This window comes from Trachemys scripta, chromosome 7 (assembly GCF_013100865.1).
Source record: "Trachemys scripta elegans isolate TJP31775 chromosome 7, CAS_Tse_1.0, whole genome shotgun sequence".
In the NCBI taxonomy this organism is placed as follows: domain Eukaryota; kingdom Metazoa; phylum Chordata; order Testudines; family Emydidae; genus Trachemys; species Trachemys scripta.
Window position 1 is genome coordinate 105,535,850 of NC_048304.1, and position 21,770 is coordinate 105,557,619.

General features: G+C 38.6%; 1 protein-coding gene across 1 annotated transcript in view; it reads right to left on the bottom strand.

The window, feature by feature from the left end:
- Positions 1-6,018: 6,018 nt before the first annotated feature.
- Positions 6,019-21,770, bottom strand: part of ABRAXAS2 (abraxas 2, BRISC complex subunit) — a 29,302-nt gene continuing 13,550 nt past the window's right edge. The window contains exons 5-9 of the mRNA XM_034776725.1: positions 19,227-19,417; positions 18,438-18,557; positions 17,321-17,405; positions 14,804-14,918; positions 6,019-8,239 (exon numbers count right to left, since the gene is read on the bottom strand). Of these exons, the coding sequence (XP_034632616.1) occupies positions 7,773-8,239; positions 14,804-14,918; positions 17,321-17,405; positions 18,438-18,557; positions 19,227-19,417 (978 nt within the window). The 3' untranslated portion in view covers positions 6,019-7,772. The remainder of the gene's footprint in view (positions 8,240-14,803; positions 14,919-17,320; positions 17,406-18,437; positions 18,558-19,226; positions 19,418-21,770) is intronic.

Sequence of the window (21,770 nt, forward strand, 5' to 3'; positions counted from 1 at the left end):
GCAAAAATTCCAGAGATCCTTTATCGTCAGACTACCAATTACACCTTTGTTCCCAGCTTCATTGTGGCACCTACGTTCCCCTGTTGCTCTTGAGAATGTGTTATAAATCACATGCTATTGCGTGGAATTTGACAGAACAGTACATTTACTGCAGCCAAGGATTCCCCGCCCCCCCATGACAAATGGTTACTTTTATTTCTAGTTTCCCTAGTCAAGACCAACACTTGTCTGACTACCAAAGTAAAAAAGGGTAGGGGGAAAAATAACTCTCTGGCAAAAAGTTAAAGTGGATCCTGACAAGAAACTATGAAATGTTTTTAAATGGAAGAATTTAACATACCTGTACATTTGTTTTGTCACTATTTAGTCTCAACCTCTGAAAGCACAGAAGAGGGTTCTTGACATGCAAATACTTTTGCTTGCTAATAGCTTCCACAATGAAGTAGGAAGCAGTACCTATACACTTCAAATAAACCTCAGCAAGGAAAGGAAATAATAGCTAACAAACTGTCAACATACACACATGCTCAGCTGTCCAAAATACAACTGTGGCTAGCTTAATTTAGCACCTGTTGTGCTCAAGGTATCCTCAAGCGGAGTTCCGTGTCGTTAATGCAAGCCACTGAGGCAATCAGCATGTGCTTCTCACAGCAGATCATGCAGCTTTGTTGTATTTAAAAACTGCTTTGGTTGAGAGGAAATGCTAACTAGAATACTAGAGTTCTCCCCTACACCTTGAAAAGGGGCATCGGATATTTTGTATTCACATGGACAGCTGCTAAGAGAGAAGCCAAACGAACAGTGATTTAGCATCTTGACTGATGGGCAACAAATCTTAAGCATGCACTTTCCCCACCCCAGATCTCCACTGCAGTGTCAGTGCTATGTATAAATGCACTGCATGATGATCTTACTCCTCTCTGATCCCATTATCTATCAAGAGATCCTGAAATGGTTATAATTTCAGGTGCCCTCCTCTCCAGCTCCCAGCAAACACTCCTAAGTGAAGGTAACGTTTCAGGTAGGCATACATGACCTGCTCTAACTTTGACTTGAAGGACTTACTAGGGTGAGATCTAGCTTGCTTGTAAAAGTCTCCTCATCCAGTTCTTCAAATCTTCCAAAATAAAGAGGTGGCCATGTTGCTGTGGTGCTACATCTCACCACGCAGAGGAACCTAAAGTGTAAAGCGAGCTCTTATGAAACCACAGGAGCTGTCACTCTTGCCTAAGCATAGGCGTAGTTTGACTTCTATATATCAGGAAAATCTCGTGGGGAGGCATATTCTGTGCCTGCCCGAGACTTACATTTTGAGGAGACAATGCTCCCTCTATTCCCCCCAGCTATGCCCATGCTTGTAATCCTCCCAAATGGAGAATTTAATCTATTTTGCAATAATAATTTGCAAAGCAGGTTTACCACGCCAATGCTTGCCAAACAGCAGAAAATGTTACTCTCATTTTTGAATATCCTTCCTTCTCTGAAGGGAATTCTTTAAAGTTCCACAGCCATTCAGGAAATATCTGTAGTCAGAAGGATTCTGAGGCTTTGGAGACAATTAAGGTAGAATTATCTCCAAATTTGTGGGAAAATTAAGAATTTTAGAGCAAAAAGACCCAACAACAACAACCTCCCCTCAGTTATTTCATCTGGAATCATCTGTGCAAAGATGAGAGCAATAAAAGGGAAAAAAGCTCACAAACTTAACAAGGAAGCAATATATCCACCACCAAAGGCATGCTGATGAGTCAAAAGACTAGCAATTCACTGGAGGGAAAACATCTGCCTCATGCACCGCTGTATTTCTGTTCCAGGACATCCAGGGTCAAATGCAGAGAAGTCATTTTTAAAAACCTATATTATGCCAGGATGAAAAACCAATTGCTTCCTTAATATTTTTTAAATAGCTACAATCTGGATATTGAATATACCAAATCCTAGCTCCCAAAGCAGATGTTTTATTCCTAATTTGGCAGACAGCCTGAAACACTTAACTCAGAGAGGTGAGAACTGCCCCATTCATTTCGAAGGGATATCAACTTTGAAACAAATATAATGTAAGCATCGACATTATTATTTTGCTACTGATCGTTTTGGCAGAAAAGCCACAAACATGCTCACCCCACAAACCCAAACTGCTTCCCGTGCCACCTCAGTTGACAAAAGCCCTAACTGTCCCGAGCTGCCAAAACCTCCAACTTTCCCAAGAATTTGTATCATGCCAGAATCAACGTGGACCCAGACACATAGTTTAGATCCAGCTTCCTGCACAGTACCTGGAGCTTTGGCTCTCAGATCCAAGGAACCCGGAATCAAGGCAGGCCTATCTTCGGCAGCGCACAGTTCCAACGACCCAACAATAACTGGACTGTTAGCTGCCAGACCCAAGTTCTATCTGCTGGTCTGAGCAGCGCACATACACATCTGACCTGTTCTGTGACCATGGAAGACAATGGAACAGAGCTGGTCTTATAAGAAAGTCTCGCTGTGGATCTACATCCCTGCATTTCAGCAGATCATAGATTGACAGACTTTCAGATCGAAGTACTGGCTCACAGGTCATTTTTGGAGTGTTTTGCCTACAAAGTAGTTTCAGATTATGAGTGGGTTGGTTCTCTCACAACACAAAAGCAAACGAGATGGCTTAGCCCTCGAGGGCAGATCTATCTCCACCCAGACCAGTCTTAGCTGCTGTTCTTGCCCAAGGCAGGCCCCAGAAGTGAAGCCAACACCGAGTGAACACGCCTATTGTGCAGCACTTATTCCCTAGTCTCTTAAAACATGAAGGCTTAGAGCCTCACCCCTGCTTGGGCTTCAGGGGGTCGTGAGGTTATAACAGGGGGGGGGTCATGAGCTGTCAGCCTCCACCCCAAATCCCACTTTGCCTCCAGCATTTAGAATATTAAATGTATAAAAAGTGTTTTTAATTCATAAGGGGGGGGTTGTCATACTCAGTGGCTTGCTGTGTGAAAGGGGTCACTAATACTGAGCTAGGAAATATTCCCACACTGCAAGCACTGCAGAAGTCAGCCATAAGGCTTCAGAGACCCCCTAGCAAGCTCTGGTGTTGTGGGCATATCAAGGCAGGGCTGGAGATTTCAGGCAGTGCTACAGACCATCGAACAGCCTTAGGATGCTGTAACTTAAAAAGCCCTAGTCTGTCTAAATTACCCTGGGAGCATCTCCGGCTCCCACAGCAGCCCAGGATCAGGAAGATGAATAGGTGGCTTACAGTCATCTTACCCTTCCTCACCAGGGGATGCAAATTCTGTGCGGTCTCCCTTAGAGTACAGAATCTTGCCCAAGTATGTTGATCAGTCATGGACATTATTGCCACATATTAATACCAACTGAGTACCAGGTTTTCTGTTCACATACCTAACAGCAAAACTTGATGCAACTGTTCTTCTGCTTACAAACTATCAGTGGTAGACACGAACGCCACTTAAAAATACTTTTAGCTTTACCAGAACTAAAATATAAAAGGAACAGGATTGTAACAGTTGAGAGAAATGATGATTCAGAGACTTGCAGTCTTCAGTGACAAGAAAGGATTTGAAGGAGTGTGGACTCATGGTCTCTTTCATAGTTATCCCTTCACCTTGAACTTCTGAATCTGTGAGGGGAACATGGGCCTAACAGTCACTATATATCTAGATAGTTCTGGAAAGAATAGCATCCAGGCATTGGCTGCCATGAGTCGGAATCAGCATATATCAGTCATAATAGAGAACTGACAGGCATTTTGTTCAATCTCTGCAGGAATTGTTCCTGTTTTCTCCTACTCTTGCAATGTAACACCAGATACCATTATGCAATAGTCATTTACAGAAAAAATCATGAAACTAAAAACAGTAAGAAGACAACACAAAGAGACAATCTACAGCATATTTTCAATCTGCAGAAGCATTCTCCCCAGTAAATATCCAGGCTATGAAATATTGACTGGAGCATTTCATCTGATGAGGGGAAAGAAGATAGGCAGGGCGTGGGTGAGGAATGCAAATAAGTTGCAAATTATTTGAGTACTATGTAACCAAGGTTAGAATTTATGCCTGAACGAGATTGCTGTTACAATGTATATCCAAGTATCTAACAGCTTACTAATGAGACTGTGCGCGTTGACTTTTTTTTTTTAAGTCTACATTGTATTGTAGGTTGATTATTACACACATTTTGAAAAGTAACCCTCACTGCACTAGTCAAGAGAAAGTAAGTGCAAGATTCTGCTAAGTGTCACATCATAATTCTCAAAGCTCACAAACTACCTTTTTAAATCAAAACACTTGGCCAAATGGTAGTATAAAGGCTAAATATTAGCTCAGTCAGATCTTCCTACATGCATGACCTTTAAACTGATGTTTCTCAAACATTTTATATTGAAGTTAGAAACAGGTGTGTGTGTTGGACAAACTGTCATCAAAGTCAGGCTTTGCCAGAAATGCAGCATAAAAGAGAGGACGGAAGGAATCTTGCTTGGGGGGGTAGGGAGGGGAGGGTGGAGGAATATATATATCTGCAGAGATATCTCTTTTCTGAAGAACAACAGATGCCAGAACTTTGCATTGAAGCTCATCTGCACATAATTAAAACAAAGAAAAATGGTGATTCAGTACTCGGTACTTATAATTACTAGCTCATAAACATCCAAGTAATCTGCTTCTAAAACCAATGATGTAAGAAAAAAATAAATTTAAGTATGCTGATCCGATGGTGGTTGTGTGCGTGCATGTGTGTGTGCGCGTGTGCGCGCGCTTTTAGCATAGACGGAGTGGGGGAAAAAAAATAATCAGCAAGAGACAGTCCTCCACCCCGCCATTTCAGATTGACACATACACAGCAAAAGCAGATAAAGTAACAATATCCTGTTAAACTGTCTTTCAAAAAGTATCAGGACAAGCAACATATAGACATTCTTATGGAGCAAGTGCATCTGAGAACTAAGTGGTTTGAGTGGTTGACAAAAAAATTAAGAACTGAATAATTAAGCTTCAGAATTAACACTCCAGGAAGCTAGATGAAGATGCTCATATTGTGGCTGCCCATGAAGTATCGTTCTGTGGGCAAACATAGGACTTCCTATTACCATGTCATCAATCAAGTCTCTTCAGAAGCACTATATTCACTTAATGGTTTCTTTTATCTGTCCAGGTGGAAGTTGTAATTACCACCATTTTCAATATTCATAGATTTCTATAGTCTTTCATGATGAACATTTAGAAAAAGCTGTTCTCAAGCCAAAATTTGAAAAATACAATAATTACCCTATATTTCGTGAATACAGCTTTGTTAATATGCCGCAAATACTAGTTACGTAGTAACTTGATTTAAACCCAACAGGTGCAGGGATCCACTCTTGTTGATTTTTATTGCCTGCTAGCAAATTACAATTTCTGAAGATAGTTGGGTTTTTTATGCTCAAAAAGGAAGTCTGCATGGTTGAGGCTTGGAAACCTTATGCTTAAACCCCATACATGAAGCACTGATCTCCTTTATGTATTACTATCTCTTCTGACTACTGCATTATGGTCATCATCCAATCCTATTGTCAATAGGAGCATGACACACCTGCAAAGATGACACTTTCTGGTGTCTTTCTGTAGCAAAATATTTACTCTATTTTACAATATTGATCCTTTATGCTTGTTTGAGTGATTACAGTAGCTGAAAATATCCACACAGAAGTGCGAAGAGTTGGAGGGCTCTCATTATGCACTCTACATTCAGATGTGCGATAGGGTGAAATGAAAATTATTATCCAAGTTGTTGTAATTCTGTTGTAAGAAAAAGATTACAACATTTTGTAACGCCTGGATGGCGTGTATACAAGAATGGCATACAAACCATAATCTCGTTGTTATAGTCTCTTCCTCTAGCGAATTCCACCTTTTACCTCCACAATAGGCAAAGTTGTTGATCTTTTTAAATAAAAAAGTATCTCAACTCTAAACTGCATTTTCACATGCAGATGCATAACTTCACTGAAATGGAATCTAGCTGACAGATATTAAAAATATATTTACAGGATTAAATAAGAGTTTATTATCACATTTAACTGCTTTGTCTGATGTACATTGCAGGTTTCTGTGCAGCATAAAAATAATAATTAAAAAACCCTTTCTTTTATGTGAAAACCAGAACTGATGAGATGGCAACAGCACTTGTTTAGCACACCAGCACTACAACTGCTTGAAGATAACCAGCATTAATAAAACTGGAACAAATCTGTTGTTAAAATGGACTGCAACACTTGAAAACAAAATGCATCAAGTTAAGGCTAATGAGAATAATGTAAAACAGTTAAAATAGATAGACCACTAGATGTTTAAAGGTTGAAACACCCAATAGAAGAGTGCCAATTTTAACATTTCATTTTTCCAAACCCATTTTGGTTAATTTAGTACAGGTAAAGAGAGGCTAATGAACAGATTTTTGCCCAACATATATATTATATAATGAGACTTTAGCCTTTTGTAAATCTGAAATATTTAAATATTTAAGCAACTGTTTTGTTTGGGATATTAACCAATCAAAAGGAGGGTTATTCATACTTTAAAGCATTAAATGCATGTGCTATCACCATAAACTGCAGGTTTTGTCATTTACAAGTAAGGGATAAAGCCCAATAGTACACAGACTTTTTAATGGCACAATTTCACATCTTTTGGGCAAAATTAGAATACAAGCAGTAATTAAATAAAAATATAAGTGCATCCAAACATAAATTCTCTAAATATACCACATTTCATGTTTCCAAAATGGCAAATTTCTGACAAGAGCTGCGAGTCAAATTAAAATAAATGTTTGTGTACTTCACCCAGAGGTGAAAGAGTTAATAAACCCAGGCGAATCTCTAAACAACCTTCCCCAACGCAATCCCCGATTTCTTACATAAAATAAACTGTACAGAAGTATAAATTCAATGCACAGATTGCAAAGAAATTGCAAATAGTTTATAACATTTGGAATTTGTAGATTCTAAAGCCCAATTGTGAATTAACTACTGTTTGTAATTTACTAGGTGCACTTCATATTTTTAGTACAAAAATGAGACTGTAAATGAGGCTAGCGTGGCATAGAGCCATTGTAAACCCACCAAAACCAAAGTATGCTTATGACATTCATTTGGATGATTTACCAGTAAGTTTTTCCTACAGAAAAAAGGCAACAGTCATTTGAAATGATATACATTAGGCTAGTACAAAAAATTGAAACAAACCCCTTCTCTATTAAAAGAGCATGTACACAGAAGAAGGTAGACCACATTTGTTCCAATCAGACTTCTTGGAATTATCAAAATTTCATTTCTGGTAAAGATCAATTTGGCTCACCATAGAAAGTTGCTTTGAAGGCTACTGATAAATTGTTTCCCTTTCAAAAACTAAAATTCAAGGCATGATAGTGCAAGAGGTAAGTTTTGATTTTAGAGAACGTTGTTATTTGTAGACTAACTGTGCTTAGTCACTAAATCCCAATTTATTGTCTTAAAGAAAATATGGCAACAAAAGCTACAAGGTTTCTAGAAATTTCATTTTGCCTAAATTTACCAGTACATCCATGAACCTCATCAACATTAACACAACTTGATTATCCTAATGATTCCATTATAAAACTTGCAAAATGCATCACAAGGTGAATAAGCCATCTAGTGCAAGTCTTCTACATTTTCTGTGCACAGTAATCCTCTTTGTAGTTTATTTTCTCCAGGTTAAATCCCCAAAATTTTTCTGTAACAATTATGAAAAAGAGTGCCATGTTGAGTTTTTGTTCTATTATATCTGGGAGGTTTGTGTGTTCCTGGAATCCCCATCAGGATGCGTCAGGGATCGTGAATCCCTTGTCTGTGAGTATTCACTGTCAGATGACTCTGTAGGTTCAAGCAAGTTCTCATAATCACTGTCTTCTGATTCATCAACAATGTCACCAACTGCTCTTTGGGAGGAAGGCATGGATGCGCCATTGCCAGAATACTTCAATCCTGCATTTGTGGAAACGTAATTGGAAGAGCCCACTGCTTGAGGTCGAGGCATGAAAACATTGCTTTCTGAGAGACTATGCCCCAAAGTACTTTCTTGATTGCTCACACTGAAATCAGAATAAGGAGGAGGGGGATCAGAGGCATCTGAGTCTTCAAGTGTGCAACCTTCCACAGCAAATCCAGGGTACGACATTCGTGGAGGAAACATAGATTCCAAATTATCAGTTGACATTTGCCTGGTTAAGATGGCTTGCTGCAGTCCTATGAAAGACAAAAGGAAAATAAACATGTCCTAATTACACTGAAAAGTGATCTAGTTTTATGTTTATGTTGGTCAGTGTTTATGGAAAATTCAAGTATAGTGAACACATTAGAAAGCATCTGTCTTGTTTCTTGTGGAAAACTGCATAAAACTGGCGAAAAAAAGTGTTCTGTTCTCAGTGACTTTATTTAAACAAACCATTTTATGGATTGAAAAGTTGCTATACTGTGTAAACTTAACTCTCAAGCCTCTGGGAATTAGATTCCTACTACTACTATGTTTCATATAGCTTGTCTTTTTTCAGATTAAAGTGGTGTTTTATGAACAACTGAGGTTAAGCCAAAAGCACCAAAGTTGATTTATATGGAATCATTTAAATAGACAAGATGTTACTCACATAGAAAAAAGGACAAGTTCAAGCACATGGGTTTGGTAAATTAAGACACAATAGGGTTCCATCTTTGACGTACAGTACAGGAAGTGGTGAGATAGAAAGATGAAAGGTTTTTCAGCAGCTGAGAAGTGCATGCAACATAAAACATCAATCACTCCCTTGAACATCTTATTGCACTTATAAAAACGATAGATTTTAATGTTTTAGAAGGTACAAGTCTCAACTGACTTCTCTGCAGCAGAAATAGAATTGACACCTACTTAACAATAATTTCTGAGTATGACAAGCTTTCCGACAAACAGCACTACTATGGGGACCTGAATTGCAGAAACGTACATAGCAATAGTTCCTTTTCCCCCCTGCACAGGGAGCATGACTGATACATGATCAACCCTCTAATGCCAAAGAGGAAAATGAGAAGATAAAACCAGCTACAACATTTAATCTAATGATTTCATGTATGCAGAAGCTGTGTATATACTTTCCTGTCTCACCCTATCTCAAGCAATTCTTGTCTGCTCAGAAACAGGCTCTCAGGAACTGATGCCTGCAGCCCACTGGCAGTCCACGGCTAATGCTGTTCTGTTCTTAGTGCCCAGAATCTGTTGCCACACAGACTGGGTTCAGCTCTGGCCACTCTTGCTATCCACTTTCACTTTCTTGCTGGTTTATGCAGCAGTGGTCACCTGAGCTGCATTATCCCTGGTCAAGCTGGAAGCAGTAATGATTCACAATGGCTGTGTATTACAGGTGGTCAGTGAATAGGTAAGAGCCAGCATCAATCCTCCGGGTTGAAGGAAGAAAGAAGGCACCCTTCAGAAAGTGGATTGGGAGATCAAACTGTTGCTGCCCAAATGCCCAAGCAGTAGTGGGTACCATGTGCACTGCCGTGCTGATTGGAGGAAAGGTCTCTCAATCTGAGTAGCAGAGAGGCCCACTACAAAGCTTGGAATACTCACTAAACAAAACAATCCCTTAATCCCAACCACACATCAAACCACTGAATATAAAGCTGATAAAGGATACTCTTGCTGGCAGTAATGGCAGGGTTATTTTTGTAAATTGTTCCATTAAATGGATGGAAAGAGGCAGTGGCCCCTTCACAGGAATGCTTGAGAAAAATTAAAGAATTATATAACCATGTGTTCCAGAGTGAAACCTCTCTCCAGAGCAGCTTTCTGACCTTTCTGGAACACTGGTGAAAAGTACAACAGGAGTTCAGATGCTTTGTTTTACATTACCCCAAATACACAATTGCCCCATATTCCACTTTGCTCTCAAATGTTCTCCTTAACACCTTGCTTATACTTCCTCCCTTCATTTCATACTTCTCTCCCTCATCTCCACTGCCTTATGTCTGCCAAAGTGAATTAGATCAGCACTGTTTCCTCAAATGATGGAGCACTTTACCATACCCGCCTCCTGCTAAGCAAAAGTTTCCTGAAGCCCTATTCAGCTTCTAGGGAAGAGGAACAGTTTGACACCAGCCCAAACATGTTCAAACAATGGATGTGACTGAGCAAGGCAATTGTGAAGCAGCAGAAAATAATTGCAAATTAAGCAGTTTTGTTGCTCTTGGATTTTTTTCTGATAGCCCTTAACACATGCCATGAAAATTGCGAAATGTCAAAATGGCATAGAACTCTAATGAAAAGATGGATTTTTGATGTGGAGGACATATTTCTATCATAGTAAGCTAAATCATACCCCAGCAAATCAATACAAAGAATGGTATGTTTTGAGAAGCAGTGTAAACAAAAAGTATGTTTTGATACATCGGATCTTAAATCACAAACCAAAATAGAGTTAAGATTGTCCTGTTCTACTTATGCCTCGCACTGTCTGAAATAAATCAAAGGATGAATGAGTCCACCTCCAACATAATACCAGATGGCAGTATTTCAGTACTCAAACTAACATTTCAATTACAGAACTAACACGATCAAGTAGGAAACTTCAGTGATATTTGAGAAAGGCACTATGTAACTGTCTATATTCATCAGTGATTACTCCTTAATGTAGGACTGGGTTTGCTGGATTCTAGTTTAACATGCAAAAAAATGATATCGTAATTAGGGTTGTCAATTAATCGCAGTTTTAAATCACACTGTTAAACAGAATACCAATTGAAATTTATGAAATATTTTGGATGTTTTTCTACATTTTCAAATATATTGATTTCAATTACAACACAGAATACAAAGTGTACAGTACTCACTTTATATTTTTATTACAAATATTTGCACAGTAAAAATGATAAACAAAAAAATATTTTTCAATTCTCCTCATACAAGTACCATAGTGAAGTCTTATCATGAAAATGCAACTTACAAATGTAGATTTTTTTTGTTACATAACTGCACTCAAAAAAGCCAAAACAATGTAAAACTTTAGAGCCTACAAGTCCACTCAGTCCTACTTCTTGTTCAGCCAATCACTAAGAGAAACAAGAGATAATGCTGCCCGCTTCTTATTCACAATGTTACCTGAAAGTGAGAACAGGCGTTCGCATGGGACTTTTTGTAGCCGTCATTGCAAGGTATTTACCTGCCAGATTGCTAAACATTCTTATGCCCCTTCATGCTTTGGCCACCATTCCAGAGGACATGTTTCCACGCTGATAACGCTCGTTAAAAAAATCATGCATTAATTAAATTTGTGACTGAACTCCTTGGGGGAGAATGGTATGTTTCCTGCTCTGTGTTTTATCTGCATTCTGCCATATATTTCATGTTATAGCAGTCTCAGATGATGATCCAGCATGTTGTTCGTTTCAAGAACACTTTCACTGCAGATTTGGCAAAATGCAAAGAAGGTACCAATGTGAGATTTCTAAAGACAGCTACAGCACTTGACCCAAGGTCTAACAATCTGAAATGTCTTCCAAAATCTGATTAGAATGGGGTGTGGAGCATGCTTTCAGAAGTCTTAAAAGAGCAACACTCCAATGCGGAAACTATAGAACCCAAACCACCAAAAAAGAAAATAAACCTTCTGCAGGTGGCATCTGACTCAGATGATGAAAATGAACATGCGTTGGTCTGCACTGCTTTGGATCGTTATCGAGCAGAACCCATCATCAGCATGGACGCACGTCCTCTGGAATGGTGGTTGAAGCATGAAGGGACATATGAATCTTTAGCGCATCTGGAATGTAAATATCTTCCAACACCGGCTACAACAGTGCCATGCAAATGCCTGTTCTTACTTTCAGGTGATACTGTAAACAAGAAGCAGGCAGCATTATTTCCTGCAATTTAAACAAACTTATTTGTCTGAGCGATTGGTTGAACAAGTAGTAGTACTGAGTGGACTTGCAGGCTCTAAAGTTTTACGTTGTTTTGTTTTTGAGTGCAGTTATTTTTTGTACATAATTCTACATTTGTAAGTTCAACTTTCATGATAAAGAGATCGCACTACAGTACTTGTAATAAGTGAATTGAAAAATACTTTTTACAGTGCAAATATTTATAATAAAAAATAAAATGAGCACTGCACACTTTGTATTCTGTGTTGTAATTTAAATGAATATATTTGAAAAGGTGGAAAACATCCAAAAATATTTATATAAATAGTATTCTATTATTGTTTCACAATGCCATTAATCACGATTATTTTTTAATCACTTGACAACCCTAGTTGTAATTATTCCAGTTATTCATTCAGATCCAGTTCAATACAACAGCAAACAGACAACTGATGCTGATCCATAAATAAAATTTAGCAGATATGTGGTAGGCTGACATGTTAAAAGATTAAATGAAGATGCCCCAGTCTAATGGATTAAATGCTAGTACACCTCTACCCCCGATATAACGCGACCCGATATAACACGGTAAAGCAGCGCTTCGGGGGGGGGAGGGGGGAGGAGGGCTGTGCGCTCCGGCAGATCAAAGCAAGTTCAACGTAACATGGTTTCACCTATAACGCGGTAAGATTTTTTGGCTCCCGATGACAGCGTTATATCGGGGTAGAGATGTATATGAAATAAAACTTGCTATCTCACTGATGTATGGGCCAGAGATCTACTAGACAATTACTACAGCAGCACTAGAGCTGTTCTGCTAATTATCCCATCAATTAGTTATTCTCTTCACCTCAGGCAGTTCTTCCAGGGTGCTTCACTTAACTAATGTTGCTGTATCAGCTTCCCATCACAAAAACCAGGCCTTCAATAATGTACTGATATCTACTAGCCTGAGACTAAGCCTACTAGTTCTGGAGGAAATTTCCCTGCAATTCCCATGCTATTACATCCCCTGCAGTTTGGAGTGATATGCAGTTGAGTACTGTAATGAAATGTAATAAATCATTCAACTTACTATTTACTACCTTTTAAAAAAGGTCTCTCTCAAATAGTTTGTCGTTTCCCTTCCTGGTTTCACTTCACTTCTCTTTTCCTATAAGAAATCACTATCTGTTCCTGTGTTATTTCCAAGGTCTGTTTCCTCTTCTCTTTTTCTCTCTGTATCCCTTAATATCCTCCCCCCTTATTTTCTGTTTCACTTCCAGCACTACCAAAAAACCCCTCACACACACACACACACAACTTCCCTGCCTTTTCAGTACTACAGATCTCTTTTCAAATGGCTACCATCATTTTTCCCACTCTCTCCACATACTCACTCAGACTTCAAAAAAAACAAAAAAAGCTCCTCCCTCATACACAGGAAATAATTTTTTCAAGACCCTGGTAGTCAAACACCAAGCAGAGATAAGATGCCCCACTGTGCATGGACAACACCCAGCTGAGGAAAAAAAAAATCTCTCCTCCAGTGGGTGCTTGGTTTCCTATTAGGTGCTTTTAATGAAAATTTGAACATAAGGATATTAAATATAGTGCAGATCTCACCAACCACAAGAACATTAACCCTGGAGAATCAAAGGACATCTGGTTTTTCAACCATCTTTCATTAATTGCCAGCTGCCACCACAGGTGATGTACTGTGTGTCCACTTGTATAAATTGTGGGCCAAGTACTGGCTTCCAGCTCTGCCCTCTCTGCTGTGGAATGTGACCCTAAGAGGGAAGCTGTGGATATCCTTGGCCTAAGGGAAACCCAGAGATGGTATAAAGTTGGCATAGCCTGATATATTAACCTGACCCTAAGGTGTAGGGGGATATTCTTGGGCAGGCTGAGGGTTGGAGGGGTGTGACTGAAGCATGCTGAACTCCAGACAGCTCTGGCTGGCTGGAGCTCTGACTCCATCCCCAAGTGACCATTAGCTGGCATAGTCAAGAGCACCCATCGGGCCACTCTATGTCAAGTGCTGGTTCAGGTTCAATCCCAGCAACACAGAAGCTGAGAAGTGAATGACAGCCACCTTCCCCCTCCCACACATTGGAGTCCCACACTCAGCAGAGTTCAGCCAGATGTAGGCATCTGGCCCTCCATGCTTCATCCCAGCAATAGTGATACTAGCATAGGTCATTCACCTAAAGGAGAAGCAATTCCTCACCAAATTCTTTATCACAGAAATCAATCTCTCTCTCAGAATGAGTTCTCTTTATAAACTTCCCAAAGAAAAAAAAAAAAAAAAAAAACACACAAGTTAGTTAATATGAAACCCTGCATGCATTTTAATCCTTTGTTAAAATCATCGATGTATATGCTGCACTCTCCCATAGTCACCATGCTCTAGGTAAGATAATGCAAATAAATGTTCTACAGTCCAAAGGCCTGAGAGCCTGCATTATTCCAGGTTAATAATATGCATTAACCTATCCCACATCACACCTTTTTTAGGCTAAGATAACTTAAATAATGGAACCTGAGCAAGAATTGAGCCAGGTATCCACAGGAGAAAAATATTAACACGGGTCACTTAGCCCTCTCCACAATTCAGTTTCAAATTTTCAATTTTGCCAGTTCACATATACAACTTTCTAAGATTTTGCTAATTATATTTTTTTTCTGGCGTAAGGAATGTTGAGATGTGTGTTGCAAGTATTTTCACAAACTAGGAATTATTTCAATCGAAATCTATCACAGGCATCGTAAACATGAGTTTACAAGAATAGCTATTAGGTTGACAATAGCTGTGCCCCATATCTTTGATGCAATAAGAAAAACAGGCAGATCATTCTTGTTTTTCTTAAGTCCATGTTTCTATTAAATGTTTTGTCCTTACAGATCCTGGTTATGAAACATAAGTGTAAGGGAACTTACTTAGTTTTTGCTCCTTTTCGTTTTTTCTTTGTGTTATTTGCCCTTTTAGTTTGTTTACATCAGCTTGGAAAGATTCAACAACTCGTTCACTCTTTTCTACATCTATACACACTGCCTGGGAGAAAAACACAATAAGATAAGTCATACTCAGATTCTCCAAAAATCCATTACACAGTTACACAACTAGGCCAGAGAATACTGCCAGACTAGAAACAATACAAAACCAAGAGGATGCACGGATACTGAACCAGACCATGAAATGAGATGTTGAAAACTGATTTTCACCTACTGATCATGGCCTATGCTCAGTTGTTGCAAGATGGAAAGAACTTGCAAATAGTTTACCACTACTTCTTGTGTGACCCTGGGCAATTCACATAGCCTCTCTGTGCCTCTGTTCCGCATCTGTAAAATGGGGATGATAGTACTTCCCTACCTCACAGAGATGTGGTGAAGATACACTAAAGATTGGGAAGGTCTTTGAGATCTACTGATGAAAGAGTTATACAAGAGCTCGGTATTATTATTATTATAATGAGGAAGCTCCTAACGGAAAGAAGTTACCACTCTATTTTATCATCTGTTACAAGTGATTCAGATAGTCTGCTAACCTTTTCTGCACTCAGTATCAAAAATAAGGCCTCATCCACACTGACAAACTGTACTAGCAACAGCCATGTGAGATTACCATGACTGTTAAATATAGTAAAGATCCTTCAACTGTTCAGACTTTAAGATCCTGATAGTGATGTGTTAATGTAACATCTATGCTACACTTTCAACTGTGTTGTAGCCGGGTGACTAGGAGTCAGGAGATAAATGTGTTGTGTCCTGATCTCCTGGCTGTTATACCTGTTGCACAGACAGATTCTACATTCTTCCTCTAGATATAAATTTTTGATAGTGAACATTAAAAGGTGCAGTGAATAAATGAAAACACAGATCTGTTCTTGCTCTATTAAACACATTTTTGGTATTTCTAGTTTGCAGCATTCTTTGCGAAACACGTGTTTCAAAGTTAACCAACAAAAGGAACGTTTAACACTTGACATAGGATAAAAGAACGAAGAGGTATGTGTGCACAAGCAGAATTAACAGTGCCATTTAGACACCAAAAGACAGCAGGGTCACAATTCTAGGAGCAATAAAGCAGCTCCCCAGGGAAGTTAGTATTTTTCCGTATTTCTCCCAAACACCCTGTTAGCTAAACTCACCAGTTATTAGTGCAGAAGCATACATCTAACTCTACTTAATGCTGGTAAGCAGGAGGTACTATACAAGGCTGTCCCATGAACCCTTTTATTAACACATTTGTGAATAGCTGTTCATCTATTTCAAATATGGAGCTTGAAGGCAGCACTGAAACTCCTGGGAAAGAATCTTTCTTTACTCTGAGTGCCATGCTCAGGGCAGCGCTGAGAGCCGAGCTGACGAGGTCCAGAGAAAACAGCATTTGTCCACAGGTTAGCTCAGAGGGAAGGTTGCTCTGATGTTAGTGTGCGCACACGTGTGAGAAAAATAAAAGCACATCCAGCCACCCTCCAAACATGCAAGGCCAAATTGTGACTTGCCCACTGTGAACTACTTACATAACAGGTCACAGTGGGGGCACTAAAGGAAAGCAGCTTCCACAGGGCAGGGTCAGAGATGGCTAGAGCCTTGACTCTGCCTCATTCCCCGTTTTGCATGCCAGCCAGCAAAGCTGAGCTGGTAGAGAGGGGGATATGACCTGCTACCAGTCTATATGAGTAGCACATTACTCCAGGGTGTATATAAAGGGGGAGCCTAAGGTCACAATTCCCAAACGTGTCTGATCCTGAGGCAGCACAGAAATATGCCATCATCTACTCGGGACAAGTTGTAAATCTAGTCCTTAGTTGATTTCTGAAGCCCAGCAGAGAGCCATTTTCAGATGTCACAGATACGATTACAGTAAGAGTAGGGTTTTTTTTAAACTGACCCAAGCATTGTATCCAAAGCATTGTATGTTCCCTGCAAAATATCTGTCAGTTTTATTAAATGCAGAGTTCCCCATAGTATCTAGTACAGAGTGAAACCCCAATGTTGCAATCAGATCCATGTGGGCAGGCCCTTGCACTGCTGTGGTGTCCTACTGACTACTTTGTGGGGGATGGGGAAGAATTCACCCACACGGATCCATTTGCAAGACCTGGGCACTTAAACAAAATAGAAGTTTCTCTCAAATGTTACTTAACATTATAATTACTCTCACGTGAAAAAAAAAAGGTGGCAACAAAGAGCCAGGATCAATAATGCTCATACTGAGTACTTTTACTTCTACTTTTGTAGAAGTATCTGTTAAATGCAGGTCATGTGGGAAAAGGTATAAGAGAAGCATGAATGTTTAACTAGTAAAGAAATACAAGTCATTTCTCATATTTCCTTAAACCATTTTAAATTCAAAATAAAGCTGGGTTTCCTTATAACTCTGGGCTACCAGAGCTCAGAAAAGAGGAGCCACATGAACGTTGACCAATATTAAATAAAATTAGTTACCTGTACTTTTTCCTGAAGTGCATTATAAACCTGATATATAGCCCTGATGTCCTTCATCACTCCATCTTTATCAAAAAAATCAGTACTAAAAAAAAAAATGCAGAAATTAGAAAAGATATCACAACTTTCTCTGTCTCTCTGAGCTGTTTTTCTCCAAATCACTTTAAGATTTGATTTTTATATTTACACAATGAATTAAACTTCATATATTGCTAAATCGTTTCTATCCCAAGGAACCGGTATCCAGGCAACAACATATTAGCTGCAGAGGCTCTTTCTGGAACAAAAGGCAAAACTTGTCGAGTCTGACGCTAACAAGATTAGACTCTTAAAAAAACCAAAAAAAACCCACCTCTCTCCAAGCTTCCATGCCGTAACTGGAAAAATGTCTTTGTTAGACACTCAAAACATTTTTAAATGTTATTTTGCAGTGTCTGTGCATTTTATTTAAATAACTACGAAAATAAACATTCTCAAACCATGAGTCAAAGCCTGTAAATCCACCCTACATAAAGAACATCCACTGAAATCAGTGGGAATTCTGCACAGGGAGGGATTGCAGGATTAGGCTACAATTAGTCTAACTTTGATGTTGTTGTAAACCTATAGAATTCAGATCAGTTCATTTAAAAAATATTTTTTGCTGTTTAGAAAATGGTGAATGCATAAAATGGAAGCAGATTATTAAACAGCTTCAATACTTAGTTCTGTTTCTTGCTGAAATCCATATTCATATTACTATTTAGGAGGCAAAAATTGTAGACCGGGGTAGGCAACCTATGGCACACATGCCGAAGGTGGCACGCGAGCTGATTTTCAGTGGCACTCACGCTGCCCTGGTCATCGGTCCGGGGGGCTCTGCATTTTAATTTAATTTTAAATGAAGCTTCTTAAACATTTTAAAAACCTTATTTACTTTACTTACAACAATAGTTTAGTCATATATTATAGACTTATAGAAAGAGACCTTCTAAAAACGTTAAAATGTATGACTAACACACAAAACCTTAAATTAAAGTGAATAAATGAAGACTCAGCACACCACTTCTGAAAGGTTGCCGACCCCTGTTGTAGGCCTTCTGGATTATACTTAATTTAAAAAAAGAACTCCACTTACCCATGTTCCTTAATAACTTTGGCATAATTCTGAGAAGTATTTGGCACTGAAGAAACTTTGTACTCCTGCTGACTAGTATTGCCTAGATTGGGAATTGCAAGTGACACCCTTTGATTATACCTGTAGAGAAAGTTTAGAAAGAGACCGCTATTATTCTTCCAAAGATTTTTTGCAAGTCTTGGTATGCCCCCACCCAAAGTGGACAGGTCTGTCTCCAAGCAAGGTGAGTACTTGAGGAGCTCAACTCCATTAAAATTTAAGCTAATATAAATTTCTAGGTCAGCTGTATTTTGAATAAACAGTTTGTCATATTCAAAGATGGCTTTTTGTTTTTAAACACATTAATGCAAAACCAAAATTGACCAGCAGGTGGATCTATCTTTCATACCCCCTACATCGTCGACTGTGGACTAATCAGACTATTGTAGGTGCAGAAAGGAAGCCACATTCCCAGCTCAGTAATTTTGGAGAAGCAAAGCCATACTGACTTCTCATTTCTCTTTAGAAACAATTGTTTCAAGGTCTATTTTTAGTCTAAAAAATGTATGGACTAAAAAATAACTTTCCATTGCCCTGACTGAATCTTAGCTTAATTTATGAATTGCTTCCAGAGAAAAACATGCTACCCTATTTTATTATGTATGTATGTAAAAAAACAGAGTTTGACCAGTCGACAATTGCTTTCAATACAGATTTTTTTTTAAATAGTTCTTATTGCTATTAGGAATTTCAATAAAGAGTATAATTACAACCACACTGTGGTAGCTGATGTGAACATGGACTGTTTACCTTCGGTTTGGTCTAAAGAGCACATACTCTAAAGCATGTGTTGAGTTATTTGCAGTTGAGATGAAGCTGAAGAGAAGGAAGACAAGGTCAGGCACTCCAAGAATGTGTGTCAGCTGTTTATGGATGATGTGCTCTCTATATGACATTTGTTGCTGAGTGTTTCTCCTAAATCTGTACCATCCAATAACATTCTGTAATGAAAGTAAAGAAGAAGAAAAACCAAAGTATTAATGGAGACAGAAAAGATTTATAGTTTTATCTGTTGAAAGCCCAAAGTGTGCCTAATGTATTTAAGAAACTGAAATTCTGACAATTATATAATTCTAAATTATTGTAGATTGCTTACATTTTACACAGGCTATCACTAATGCCACATTTGAAAGTTTAAATGGTTTATTGTTACAAACCTTTTTGTACAAGAAAGAATAAATTAATTCTCTTCATGCTATCTAGGAACACACTTATAATGGAAGGTTATATTTTAGAGGCAAGTCTCAGAGCATCTTCTCTTTGTTGCTACTTGCTCAGTTTTCAAACCTGGCAGATTTTTTTCTTTTATTTTGAGGATTGCTGCAACAGACTATTCACTTGTGTTGCACTTATGAGATACATTTTCAATGACATGCATCATAGAACAGAATTGCAAATTTATGTTTATTCACAGGAACTGTGGGATTAATCTGCTGTGTATAGTGCTAAAATTATCCCTTTGAGCATTTAATTGTGACATACTCGTATGTTCTGCAGATAACATCCATCTAGTAATTCACTGATTATACCAAATACGAACATGTATTTAACTTGTTAATTTACATGCTAGTGAACATGAAATAAAGGGACAATAATGCAGAAAGTTAGCTTGTTATCAGAACCTGGTTCAGTAAGAGCCATGAGTACACAATATTATAAAGAAAACATCCATATATTCAAAAAGAATAAAGTAGATTCCATACATTAACTGTCAACGCACGACACTTGTATTAAATAAAAAAAACAGTAAGCAAGTCTTACTCAGTCTTTTTACAATAAAACCGCTACTGCTGTGGATTCTGATGAAGCTCAGCTAGCAATCAGCTGAATCCCGGATATTTACTAACTGCATTTTTATTTTAGTTGATGTCCTGGTAACTTAATGGCATTAAGAATCCATTAAATTTAAATCTGGAGTGCTGAGTCACATGACACTTAAAAGCTTTTCCCCTCCTCAAGTCTATCTATTTTCAGATTGCAGATAATGCCTCTTTACTGACAGTCTGAAATTGACCTATGTCTCAACAAAATAAAACTCAACTGAAAAGTGGTGTCTTGATTTGAAAATGTACACTACAGGCTTAACAAAAGAAAAGAAAAGAAAAGAAAATGCCAGACAGTTTTAAGAAGTGTTTTCAGCTTTATCTCCTGAAGGGGAACTAAAAGACTGAAACTTCTCTCATTCTTTCAACAGTCGAGAACATCTTGTTCCCACACACCATATTTATACTGTTCGGTGCTGGAGTTATGTGCTTATAGAATCAAATGTCTGAGACAGGAAAGACCCATGTGATCATTACTAGACATAAGACATGCTTGAGGCAACTGCTTTTGTTGGCGCAAACTGACAAGAAATAAATGGTTACAAGGAACCAAAAGTAGATTTGTGGGGCAGGAACTGGTACTGAAATAAGTGTTTAGTTTGAACAGATAACTTAGGTCTTATCTTCACTATAGAGTTAATTCGAGTTATAATTTCAGTGTTGCCCCAACTCTAGGCCTGTCCATATACAAAAACTCTTGCCTCACGTTGGCTAGACAGTAAGGGGATATAGGTTACAGCTCAAGTTTGCACAACTTGCCAGGTGCTAATACAACATTGGAGCTATGAAAAGTAGGTGAGAGCACCCACACTGCAAAATAACCAAGCCAAGTTAACTCAAAAAGAGTTAAGTCTGTATGAAGACACACTAAGACAAGGGTACTCAATAGGCGGACCGTAGGGCCAAATCCAGACTGCCAGACGCTTTTGAACTGATCATGAAATCTTTTTGTTTACTTATTATCATTATTGTTATTGCAGTATGAAAAATATTTCTTTGGAGTCTGGACCTTGACTATACCGTGACCAAGAAATTTGGACCTTGACAAAAAATACCATATATACTCGTTCATAAGCCGAATATTATTGGTAAAAAAGTGACAAAGAGCGGGGGTCGGCTTATAAACGGGTCTACACCAAAATTTGATGATTTTAAACTCTATGGAATCATTGAATTGAATATCTAATACATTGTCGTTTTGTTAACCTGGAGCGTCTGCAGGCCTGGAGCCCTCAGCTCCCTGTGGCCGTGGTTCGCCCTTCCAGCCAATGGGAGCTGCAGGAACTGCGGCCACAGGGAGCTGAGGGCTCCAGGCCTGCAGACGCTCCAGGTTAACAAAACGACAATGTATTAGATATTCAATTCAATGATTCCATAGAGTTTAAAATCATCAAATTTTGGTGTAGACCCGTTTATAAGCCGACCCCCGCTCTTTGTCACTTTTTTACCAATAATATTCGGCTTATGAACG